This window comes from Plasmodium gonderi (assembly GCF_002157705.1).
Source record: "Plasmodium gonderi DNA, contig: Chr12, whole genome shotgun sequence".
In the NCBI taxonomy this organism is placed as follows: domain Eukaryota; phylum Apicomplexa; class Aconoidasida; order Haemosporida; family Plasmodiidae; genus Plasmodium; species Plasmodium gonderi.
Genome location: NW_021628937.1, coordinates 1,396,422 through 1,409,628, shown reverse-complemented (window position 1 = coordinate 1,409,628; position 13,207 = coordinate 1,396,422). Strand labels below are relative to the sequence as shown.

Below are 13,207 nucleotides of genomic sequence, written 5' to 3'. Positions count from 1 at the left end.
AAACAAAAATGGGGATAGATAGATATATATGTGTGTTTTCCCCTCTGATTAGGTTGAGTGAAAACAAAAAATTCCATCGCAAAGAGTACCATCCAATTGAGCAAAAATGGACCTTTTTATTTTTTTTTTTATCATCTTCTTTTATCTCTTTTTTTTTATCTCTTTTTTTTTATCTCTTCTTTTATCTCTCTTTTTTATCTCTCTTTTTTATCTCTCTTTTTTATCTCTTTTTTTGTTTATTCTATTTTTTCTACTTCAAACCGGTGAACACGATAAGGGCAAACATGTTGAAAAAGTTGTTTAATATATAATTTCGTTTTTATTTTTGTTAAAAGTTAATAACGAACAATGGATAGAAAAACAAAAGGTTAACATTACGTGTGCGAATCATGCTGTTACAACAATCCCGGTTTCTTTTTATCACCCTTATATATCATCTTAAAGGTCCTTCGAAACCCTTGAGAGCTTTTTTTTTTTTTTTTTTTTATTTTCAGTGGAAAAAAGAAAAACAAAAAAGAAAAAAAAAAATGTGGGTCAAAAAGGGCACAGTATATATATCACAGTAAAATAAGCATACGCATTTGTGCAAATGTATATTGTTATGCACTTAAATAATATATGTACGTAGCCATGCTTATATTATTATCGTTGCACCTACACAAATAAGCAAAATATTATTCACAGCACAAGGTGGAAAAAAACTATAGCTGTGGTCAATAACAAATTATAAGTGGTGCACATGAGGTTTTGCAACTGATGTGAGGATCATTTAGCATTATCCAAATAGCTGTTGTTTCACGAATAATTGTAAAATTGTTTCCTTTTTTTTTTTTTTTTTTTTTCTTTACTCATTATTTGTTTAGGTCCCTCCGAGCTGAAAATTTAAAAAAAGAATAAATATTAAAAATGCATGAAATTATTAATCCACACCGTTAAGTTAATAAGCATATATGTTATATTCAATTTTTTTATGAAAACAAATTTTTAATGTGAATATAAAAATGACAAAAGGGTGATGTTTTTTATTTTTATTCCTCTTTTCGAAAATTACTTTTTATTATTTTTCCCAAAAATAAAACCCTCATGTGAAACCTAAAATTCGAGTTATTATTATTATTATTATTATTATATATATATATATATATATATATATATATATATATATATTTTTATTTATAAATTATTTGATCAATGGTTAAAGGAGGGAAAAATTAAGACGTATTTTTTTTCAAAACATCCATGTGTGCATGCCTTTTTACAATACTTGAGATATTGCTTACATATTTTGGGTATCCCTTGCAGAACCAAGCATGATTTCTGAATTTTTTTGATGCCCCTTTTAATCTTTCAGAAAAAAAAAAAAAAAAAAAAAAAAATTAAGAGTTTATAACTAGGTTTATACTTTTTACCTTTGCCACGTCTTCCTATAGTTGCTATCTTCTTTCTTCCATATTTTTCATCATTCTCATTTTGTCGTGAGCAAATAGGAGCTGCTTGTACTTACCCATTAGCTGTAGACATCTGAAGATGAAAAAAAAAAAAAAACGTAACAATGTATTTATTTGTACCTTTTTTTTTTTTTTTTTTTCTTTTTACAAAATGTTTTTAAAAGTTGTTACCGTGAAGTAGTCACAATTGATCTCTTTGCACTTTTCTAAAAGGAATTTAAAAAATAAATAAATAATGTGTATTCATTTTATTTTACACTTTTTAGACATTTTGTACATTGCTGCTTGTTGTTCAGTAGAATTATGTATGTCCATTATGCCACCATACCATATATGTCATCTAAGTTGAAGGCTGAGTTTATTTCATAAAGGACATTATTCTTTTCGCACACCCCTGTAATATTACATAAAAAGAGGAATATCGTTTCGCAAACATTTCGAATAACTATACAACATGTCAAGAAGTTCAGATAGGAAAAGGGGGGTGGGGGGGGGGTAGGGGAGTGTTTTATAGATATATATATATACACCGTGCCCCAAAGGTTGGTAAAGAAATGTTTTCTTTTTCACCTTGCACATTTGGAAATACTCCATAGTTTTGGGGTAAGTGTCCACTAACTGTTAGAAGAAGTAAAAGTATGCTCACGTGGATATGGGCATGTGCAATTTATGTATGCTCGTGTGTATTCATGCATGCACTCATTTTGCTCCCCCTAATTTTTGACTCTACTCCATATTTAAAAACAAAGTGGCACCCAGGGAAAATACACTTTTTTTTTTTTTTCGTTTACTGTAAGACATTTTTATATAAATCTGATAAGAAAGGGAAAGAAAAAAAGAAGAAAAATAATACACGTGTTTTTTCTTTAAATTTGTGGCAAATATTCCAATTTTGCTTGATAAACACTTTTCCTATGGCCTGTTCATATGCATGTACATAAATCGTTTACTTACCCTGGAATTTTTCTGAACTATCGCATTTTTGTAAGAGGAGGATTCACATAATGTGTAAGTATCATAGTTAAAAACTATGAACACACAATTGATTAAGTTGTTACATCTGATTGAAGAGTGGTGCACAAAAAAAAGGAGATATAAATATATTCATAGAATAATATAGAAGAAAGTTAAAAATAAAATAAGACATGGTACAATTAGAAATTTATTTCTCCCTTACTCATGCTCTGCCTCGTTTATATGTACATATTTTTTTTTAAGCAAAGGTTTTTCACAAATGGCACTTCTGCAAAATGTGTTTGTTACGGATAGGAAAAGTATTTACAGGAAGAATCGACAAAAATGGCAACTCTCTGCATGGGCACATTTCTGTATTTATGTGTTCATATATTTACACATTTACGAATGATCCTATTTGTATATTTTCTCATTTACTCTTCTTTTGAAGCACACACTTTTAGTATAACGAAAATTTACATGTCATTTACATGAAGATAACGCTCCTTGTTTAATGTTTCATCTGTGAAGTTAGAAAAGGAAAAAATATTGAAAAGTAAAACGAGAACATGGAAAAAAAAAAAAAAAAAAAAAAAAATTTACATCTTCACTAAAATTAGATTGTTTTTTTTTTTTTTTATATTTTTTATAAAAAAACCTTGAAATTCTACATTCCAAATGTTGTCCCCTCCCCTTCTGGCCTTTACATTGTCTATAGCGAACATTATATTAAATGTGATATACATTAGTTGTGCACAACACATGCCAAGATAACATTATTGCTTCATTTTCAAAAATGCAAAATTATGAAAATCTGTTTATTATACATGCTGGGAAGGTCTTTAGTTCAGTAGACTTGCACACGTATTTTATTATAAGCTTGTGGAAATCCTTTATCACGGAAAGGATTTTGAATGTTTCATCATTAACATGGATCTTGAAAAGGGGTGAAAATGCATAAGTATGGGGAAGAATAACAAGAATGATGCGAAAAAAAAAAAAAAAAAAAAAAAAAAAAAAAAAAAAAAAAAAAAAAAAAAAAAAAAAAACTAGATTAATATATATAACCCTCCACCGCCTCCTAATAAATTCATGTTCACTGAAATGACCATCAACTATGTAACTACTTGAATTTATACATTTTTACCTCACAACTGTGTTTCCCTTCACACATCATTTGGACAACAGGTATGGTATGTGGTGCATCTAAGGAATCTAGCAGAATCCAAATAATACAAAATTTTCGTTACATTTGTTCATTTATAAAGTTTGGCAATATGTATAACGTATATTCGTATAGGCCTATTTTCATGCGAAAGGGTATTTGTGTAAGAGGAGTAACTTTTTTTTATCAAAATATTATCAACAGAAGGATTTCCATAGCTAGCATCTAAAATGTGAATGGACTGCGTATGTCCGCAATACAGATTTATCTTTTCATTTAATTTTCCAGTTAAAATTTTTAAAGAATCATTTAAGATTTCATCTTTTTTTTTTTGACAGTATATTGTATAACTACACAGTGTAATAATTAACACAATAAATCGGATTATTCTTAAATCATTCATTTTCGAACACAAAATATAGAATATAGTAGAATTACACAGGTATAATAAATTAAAATGTACAATTTTCAAACTTTCTAAATGGAATATTATTTTAAATCATCATATAATTTCCTAAGTTATAAATAGCATATAAATAATTGCAGTTCTTAATTTACGATTGCAAAAAGAAAAAATAAATAAATAATAACTGCTAATAAGTTGTGTGTACCTACACAGAGGTTTTCTAAAAAGACGGACGATTGAAAACAAAAGAGAGGGGGAGGGGGGGGTAAAAAAAAAAAAAAAATACACATATTGGTAATATATATATACATATATATGCATATATTTTTTATGAATAAAACATTTTAGAGTATTCAAACTTATTTGCTAATTTTTTTTTTTTTTTTCTCTCAATTTTCTCCTGTTTTAATGATAATACATTTAACACTAAGTTAATTCGAGATGTATTAACAAAATTGGTGAACACTTTGGCTTCACGCTGTTGTCACTTGGGATAACACGACCACTGTTTATTACCCATTTTATATTTCATTTTACAGTTATTCGGAAGGGAGCGAGATGTATTAATTTTGAAAATTCGCAAATCTTTTTATATGTTTTCCATTTTTTACAAACTTCATCAAAAATCGTTTTCTGTGTATATTGAACAAACAAATGTAAAAATAAGCTATTGTAAGACTTGTATGCTTCATTTTTCTTAATTTTGTCTTTATCTGTCATTTTATATAGCTTATTCAAAATGACAAAAAAATAATTTTACCTGAAAACAAAAAGAACTGAACACTATGAAGTACAATATATAATGTGGCAAAAATTCAACAACACTGGTTTCTAAAAAATGCGTTAAAATTAAAGGATAGGGGAAGGGGAAAAAAAAAAAAAAAAAAAAAAAAATCGCACATATGAGCAACTCCAAAATTTTCAAAGAATTAAAGTGATTTAATTCTTTCAAATATTTCGAAATTTTCAAAAGAACTTTTCATAGGATTCTCTTTGGAGCATTCTTGACCAAATATACATGCGTGACAAAACAATGCGAAGCAAAGGAAGAAATAGCAACAAGTGCACCTCCTCATATGCACAATTCCCTGTTATATAGTAGAACAAATTAAAACTTTCTTTTAAGAGAGCACAAAGAATCTTTTTGTAAACCACACGTGGACGCTGTATTCTCCCTTTCCACGAAAATACATCAATAGCCTGTAATTCTTTGAATTCAAGCAATCTTTTACTTCAAATTCAAAGTATAAGCACATATTTATGTGGGCTGTACTTGCATACACATATGTATATACTTGCATGTAATTATCTTATGCCTGCACATACCCACTACCACGGGAGCATGTTGAAACTTTCTGTTATCCTAATTTTTAGGACGTATCATATAAATTAGCACATTTTGTATATATTTGTGTATATATATACATATATATATCTAACCAGTTGCAACGATAAAATGTAACCATACGAACCATGTGTAAACATATTACTTAATATGAAAACAGAACTTTCCATTTATGAAAAACATGAACAATCCAAAAAATGAAAAGGAATATATCGTGGAAAACTCAATATCAAAAAACAACGAAAACTCTAACACGTTAAAAAGAAAGTTGAATGAGTTGTACGCGGATGAAAATTTTCAAAGTGATCAATTAAAAGGTACTTGCGCTGTTGTTAACAACGGAAATGCATGGAAAAGGTGTGATACTACCAAGGACAGGAATACCTTGGAATATTTTCCTGATGACGTAAATATACTTGAGAAAAAGGACGTTTTACTAAACAAAAATGACGAAATAAACACTGAAGAAGCGGAAGAAAAGACTAAATCACATATAAATGAACCAAACAGAAAAAAAAGAAAAAAAAAAGAAAGAAAAAAAAAACTCAATGACCAGGGAGAAATGACAAAACCCGCAAAACAAATGGTTAGAATAAATTATCTATTACAGTCATCATTTCTAATGAATGAATTTAACCCGGACATTTCAAGGGAATATATTAAAACCATGAGAAAACTTTCTAACAAATTTTTAATAAAACATGACAAAAAATTCAAAAAACTTTTCTGCAAAAAATGTAATTCAGTTCTTATTCCAAGTGCTACTTGTAAAGTTTCAGTTAATCCACTGAATTTAAGGAAAAAAGGAAATAAAAAAAGTGAACTCGTGAAGGACCCCACTCCATGTGCTAATAACAATTTTAATGTGAAGTCAAGAGATGAATATTTGGTTTCTTATCGGTGTAACCATTGTCAACATGACACAAAATTTGTTTATGATAATAATTTAGTCAGTACACATGAGAAAGAAGATTAATGTGTTAGACAGGGAAGTAACATGTGTACCCTTTTTGCGCGTATATGTGCAAAAATGTGTCCTTCAAATGTTTGGAAAATATATATATATAATATTACCCAAGGGGTGCTCTACAAATTTGAACAAAAATTCTGATTAATTTATAAAAAAGTTTTATATATTTTAAAATGAAGAAAAAAAAAAAAAAAAAACACCTGCCCCTTTGCATGCACACAAACCTTTATAGAAATTCTAAATTTAGTTCTTTTAAAACTAGAAATACGAAGAATGCAAAAAAAAACAAAAAAAAAAAGTGAAACAAAATAAACAAAGTTACAAGCAATCATTATTTTCCATAAATAAGCATGTAAAATTTAGTTTTTTTTTTTTTTTTATTTTATGGCAAAGGTACCAACAATAAGGATACCAATTATAAAGAACATTTTAAAATATTCCACTTTTTTTCTTTTTTTTTTCTTTTTTAAAGTATTCAGATTTTTACAACATGATCCTTTTTCTCATTCATAAAATGGAAAAAAAAATGTTCATCAGAATCCTTGTTTATTAAAAACCGCTCATAAATTTATCCTGATTTGCAGATTTTGTGGGAATTAAGGTACTCATTTTAAGCAATCTTATCATTTGGTGCATATGTGTGTGTGCGCGGGGACATATATATATGTACACATTTACACATACAAATGCAAAATTGGCACTTCTTTTTTGATAAAAGTTCACAAAGCTTTTTTTTATGCCCAAATGATACACCTTTGTGCTTAAAAGTTACTTTCCACAAGTAACAGTTCGTACCACTTAATACGTATTTGTTAAAGCTTAAAAATTCAGCTGATAAGTTTTATATATATGAAATATATGCATTGGGGATTAGCAGAACAAAAAATAGTTTATCTTATTTTTTTTTTTTATGAACAGAAACGATAAACATAAAATTTGCGCCTTTCAGTTAAATAAAAATATGACCATGCAATAATTTTATATGGTTAAAATTAAGTTAAAACATCGAAAGCTAGCTATCACTTCTTTTTTTTTTTTTTTTACAACACTGCAACAATCTTGATTGTATCTGTTGGTGCATTCACATATTATTTATATTTTTAATGTACAAAAATTCTGTTATAAATATTTTTGCAGGAATATATGAATTTGTCAAAATATTTGCAATTAAACTTATTTCTTTTCATTCATCTCATTTTAATATATATATACATATATATATATATATATATTTTTTTTTTTTTTTTTGTTACCAAGCTATCATCTACAGCCCTTTTTTTCACATGGGCATGTGTGCACATTACATGTTTATGTAATAGCTTTTTTTTTTTTTTTTTTTTTTTTTTTTGTGCATATTTCTTCTCATAGCTACAAGCAAAAGGATAAAGTGTACACTAACAAATTTCAAAATAGCTTTTTTTTTTTTCCTTTTTTTTTTTTGTGGACATAATATTACAACAACAATACGCTTTAAAATTATTATTTTATTTTTTTTTTTATTCTCTACACATTTTTTTTGTACTTAAAATTGTGATGTTTTTTTACACATACATACACATGCACACAACTGTAAAATATATCATTCCCCTTGTTTGTTTTGTGTAGTTACTTTTAACTGCCTAATTTGTGTAGTATAAAGAAGAAAAAATAAAATTAAAAAATAAGATTAAAAAATAAAATAAAATCAAACAAAATAAAACAAAACAAAAGAGCTTTATATACACCAGCTGTAATGAATAAACACATTAGTGATGGATTTAAACGACAATAATAACACGGATCCGTCAGCTGATTCATTAAATGAAAGACAGGAGAGTGTGACTACAAAAAACGAAACGCAGAGTGAAAACCCACAGAAGGGAGATGAAGAAGAAAAAATTGCAAGCGCAGAAACGAATCAAAATGCTTTAAATGCTGTTAATGATATTGTAAATGACACAAGCACAGGAACAAATTTAGACTCTTTGAACAAGAGTAACAATTGTAATACGGATACTAGTATCAATGCGACCGAATTGGAAAACCAAAATATTTCAAAGGAACTCTCTGCTGAAAAGTTAACTGAAAATATTGAAATTAATGAAGATGAGAATAACTTGGATGTGAATAACGTAAATCCTAATAACGTGAATATGAATAATATGGATGAGAAAAATGCATCCAATTTAGTCGAAGAAGAAAATAAAAGTGAAAAAGATGAAAAAAAGAAAGAGGATTTTCCACATAATGAAGGAAAGGGCTTAGAGAATGTTTCTACAAGCCAATGTGCGGAGGTCACCGTTTCCCCCAAAGCACCTTCCCCACCTACGAACAACGAGCCATTATACATCGAAGTGAAAGGGCTTTTGCAGGTTCTTAATGCCAAAGATTTTGCAAAAAATATGAGTATGGAAAATATAAAATTGAGAGAAGAAAACGAAAATACAATGATTAGTAAACGTGCATTTAGTATTCCAAATAAAGCAGTTTCGAAAGTCTTTTCAAAGGGAATAAATATGCAAAACAGCAAAAATAATAATACATTTGCTCAAAAAATTCCAGTATTGTCTAAATCAACAATTATTCAAAAAAGACCACCTTTACTAATTAAGTCGCCCATAAATTCACCAAATATATTGAACAAAACTAACCTTAACAAGGATGAAATTATCGGAAAAATGTTACATAATGATAAAGGAAAAAATATTTTTAGAAATTTATCAAAAAAGGTTCCACCACCAGAAGTGCCAAAAATAAAACCCAAAGAAATGCTTAAAACGAATTTTGTACCTTCTAAAGAAATTAATAAGGACGAAAAAGGGAAAGTAATGCTCGTAAAAGAAAGAACACCTTTAAAGATTCCACCAAAAATTATGCCTTTTTTGGTTAAAGAGAAAAGTGTTAAACACAAGGCACCGCCTAAGGGTAATATAAAACACACACTACATTATCTAAAGAAGGCTGCAGAAATAAAAACCAAGGAAACCGATGAATATGTGATATCGAAGAAAGAAAGAACAAATAATCCTACTAGTAATGCAAAAAAAAACTTATTAATCACTCGGAAATTTATAGAAAAACCAAAAAATACTCAAAAAATTAATTCCTTAAAAATGGAAGCTATTAAAAGAGGAAAAGCAATTTTGGACACAAGGAAAATTTTAGCAATAAAACCAACTTCCAAGTTAGAAAGTGAATCAAAAACTAAAGAAAAAGAAAGAAAGAAAAAATTATTACTTAAAAATGTACAGGATAAGAAGGCACAGTTTTCCGAAGGATCGCTAGACATTATTTCCCCCAAATTAAACGATAACTCAACTGTGGATAATGAAAAAAATTACAAAAAGGAGGAATATACCAAGACAAGTGACGAAATGGACAATGAACAGAACAAAACAAATGATGATATCAAGGAGGAACAATCTCAGATAGAAAATGAGGAACGCATAGTAACTGACATAGAACGAAAAAAAGAAAGAGAAAAAACACAAGAAGAAAAAAATGAATTTGAAATAAATAAACATGGAAAAGATATAAATGATTTGACAGAAAGAGAAACCAAGAATGAAGGAAGAGTAGCTGATGTAAAGGAAATCGCAGAAGCAGAAATGGAAAAAAAGGTGGGCCATGGTGATAACAATTTTAACAAAGAAAATGGAGAAAAAGAAGAAAAAAATGCAGATGCCAAAGGTGGGGAAGAGATTTTAATCAATCAAAAAATTTTAGAGCCAGAGGAGGGAGTAGTGGAAAGAACAAAAGAAGACGTGGAATTAGACGATAAGGAAAAATTGGATGATAAGGAAAAATTGGACGATAAGGAAAAATTGGACGATAAGGAAAAATTAGACGATAAGGAAAAATTGGATGATAAGGAAAAATTGGACGATAAGGAAAAATTGGACGACAAGGAAAAATTGGACGATAAGGAAAAATTGGACGATAAGGACAAACTGGGAGAGGAGATGAGCAAAAAAGAAGATCAAATGAATGATAAAACAGAAGAAAAAGTACTACCAACAGAACAAACAAAAGAATTAAAGAACCTAGAATTAGATGAGAAAAAGAAAAGCCTCCAAAAAAAAAAAGAACCAATCGAAACTTTGAACGAGGAAAAGGATATGAAAAAAACAAAACTTGAGTTAAAGTCAGAAACAGGTCAGAAACTAAATAAAAAGGTTACAAAGAAAGGAGGTAATGTATTATCAAAAGATGAGGAAGTAACGGTGGCGTCTCCATTGAAAGCCAAGCAAAGTATGAAACCAGCTTTTAACGTAAAGCAAAGTTTAAAGGCACCTATGAGCATGAAGCAAAGTGTAAAGGCACCGTTGAATGTGAAGCAAAACGTAAAATCAGAGTTAGCCTTAAAACACAAGGCAACGATGAAAGGCATCCCAGCTTTATTAAAATTTAAAACAGATGTCAACGATAGTGTAAAGGAAAAAAAGAACGTAAAAAATGAAAAAAACAGTGAATTAATCAAAAGTAGCATTGACAAGAATTCACCACAAAGAAAAAGCACCTTATTTTTGAAAAAGGCTAGTGGCCTTAAGAAAGCTACATTAAGTAAAAATTCTATGAAAGAAATAGATGTAGAAAAAAAAAAACTTTTAAAAAAGATAAACGGATCTATAAGTGATAAAAATATGAAGAAAGATTCAGAAAATGATATCATTCCTAGTAAAAATATTCCCAAAAAAGTTTCTTTGGCATCCATTAAAAATGCTTCGTCTATTTTGAAAAAAAAAGTGCTGAGTAAATCGAAGACTGATAACATTAATGAGACAGCAATAGACATGGATAACCCAATTGTATCTTCAAAATCAGAAAATATTCATAACATATCCGAGCAAAATAATAAAAAAAATGAACCAAAAGAAGATGGGTTATTTATAAGAAAGTTATTAAGCTCAAAAATAATAAAACTAAGTGGAAAATCAAACAATTTAAGTATGAGTAAATTAAGTTCCTGCGACGAGAGTGATAATAAAAATAAGAAACCATCTCCTATTCGCAAGAACGAAATGGGATCTAGTAAGGGATTTCAAGAAATGAATAAGAAAATAAATAGTTCTTTGAAACCGTCCAAATCGTTAAAAAAACAAAAGTCCAAGTCAAGCAAAAAGATAAACATAAGTGATGATATATCAAACGTAGAAGAAAAAGCAGTTAAAAAAGTTGCAAAGTTGAGCAGTTCAAAAAAGATAAAAAGTGCAATATCACAAATAAAAATGGAAAAAAAAATGAAAAAATTAAAATCGGAAATATTGCAAAAAGAATCAAGCAGTTTAACCAAATTGAAAGATAAAAAGATTTCAAAGAAATATAAATCAATAGGTAGTAATGGGAATAATAAAGTCGCAGAGGAAGAAGGGGGTAATGACTCTTTACTTGAAAAGGAATTATTGAAAATGAAATCTTTTAAGGATAAATGGAACAATGATTACGTAACACCAAGAATAGGAGGATTCGAAATATCAAATAGTTTTTCCCATAGCAAGCCAGAAATATCCAACATAGACTCGTCTGACAATAATATGCCCCATTCTATTGCTACCCCTTCTGTGGCATCCAAAAAAATGAAAAAAAAGAAAAAAAAAATTAGTAGCCGCATGAATGGAAACATGCGAAGCACTGTACATGTAGATGATGTTCTTAAAAATAAAGTAGTAAATATGAACGTCAAAAAAATTGTCTCTAACCCAAGTATGAAATCTGTGGAATGTAAAAATGAGAGCAAATTAAAAGAAGAAGAGCCAATAACCACGACTTTACATAAAGAGAGTACTTCTTCTAGTACAAGAGGTGAAGAAGAAAGAAAACGTAGAGAAGAAAATATGGAAATTTTAAAATTAAGAAACGCTTCTCTATTCAATTTTAACAGGCTGAAATCAACAAACACTTTAAGAAATTTATCAGTTCAAGTGATGCTAGAACCACCCACTGAGTTGTCAGAGAAAGGTGAACCAAATCTGAATGTAAATAATTTACACACGAAAAAGCCAGTGGGAAGAACACCAAGTGGGGTTATACAAAATTCTAATTGGATATTTGACAAATGTTGTTCAGCGGGAAATAATAAAACTGATCATTTTTATGAGAGAAAAGAACCAGCTGTACAAAACTTTAGCTCACTGTTCAACGTGAATAATAAATATATTCCATTAAACACGAATTCACAAATATCACATATGCCAAGTAATAGCATAAAGTTGTCAAATGTATATGAATCAGATTTATTCACCTCAAATTGGACGCCAAACAGGGAACACTACCCAATTGGGCAGATGAGCAGCAATGGGAGAAGCACTAAGGAAGGACCAATGAACAGACGAATGGATAGTCAACTGAGTAACCAAATGGGCAGACGAATGGATAGTCAACTGAGTAATCAAATGGGCAGACGAATGGATAGCCAACTGAGTAACCAAATGGGCAGACGAATGGATAGCCAATTGAGCAATCCACTGAGCAGCCACATGGATAATCGAATGAACAGGAGCAATACACATCTAAACAGTAATATGAATCCTGGATTGTACAGCAGTAAATCATTTATAAATACTAGTAACCATTTGGAATTAAAAAGAAGACCATCATGTGGAACAATAGCGAACTATTGCAGTTGTATATAAAAGGAAACAACGATAAATTGTTATATGGTAATAGTCTCCTTCTCAAACCAGATATGTTTTATGATAGATAATTTCTCAATTTGGAAAAATACTGTGTCAGAAATATGCGCATCTGTGAATAATAAATTATAAAATATACACAAATATAGCACACATAAAAATGAATACATAGAAAAACTGAGCATGGCACAGCATCCGCAGAACATTTTTTTTTAACTCTATAGATATAGAATACATTTTTTTCAATATTTTAACAAAGCTATATATCCATCGATTCTCATTATTAAATGTTGACATTTTTTTTTTAT

At 29.0% G+C, this 13,207-nt stretch overlaps 3 protein-coding genes across 3 annotated transcripts; 2 read left to right on the top strand and 1 right to left on the bottom strand.

Moving 5' to 3' along the window:
* Positions 1-851: 851 nt before the first annotated feature.
* On the bottom strand, positions 852-3,970 carry PGO_122890 (hypothetical protein, conserved; the record flags this gene model as incomplete). Its single annotated transcript, XM_028689079.1, has 15 exons — positions 852-867; positions 1,052-1,092; positions 1,281-1,344; positions 1,505-1,521; positions 1,620-1,654; positions 1,777-1,842; positions 2,019-2,066; positions 2,240-2,261; positions 2,403-2,508; positions 2,626-2,691; positions 2,883-2,925; positions 3,061-3,114; positions 3,230-3,338; positions 3,550-3,617; positions 3,745-3,970. The coding sequence occupies 15 exons, from the start codon at positions 3,968-3,970 to the stop codon at positions 852-854; spliced, it is 981 nt and encodes a 326-aa protein (XP_028544880.1).
* A 1,529-nt stretch (positions 3,971-5,499) lies between these two features.
* Positions 5,500-6,294, top strand: PGO_122880 (ribonuclease P protein subunit RPR2; the record flags this gene model as incomplete). Its single annotated transcript, XM_028689078.1, has 1 exon — positions 5,500-6,294. The coding sequence occupies one exon, from the start codon at positions 5,500-5,502 to the stop codon at positions 6,292-6,294; it is 795 nt and encodes a 264-aa protein (XP_028544879.1).
* Positions 6,295-8,039: 1,745 nt separating this feature from the next.
* PGO_122870 (hypothetical protein, conserved) lies at positions 8,040-12,899 on the top strand (the record flags this gene model as incomplete). Its single annotated transcript, XM_028689077.1, has 1 exon — positions 8,040-12,899. One exon carries the CDS (start codon positions 8,040-8,042, stop codon positions 12,897-12,899), a length of 4,860 nt encoding a protein of 1,619 aa, XP_028544878.1.
* Between the last annotated feature and the right edge of the window lie 308 nt (positions 12,900-13,207).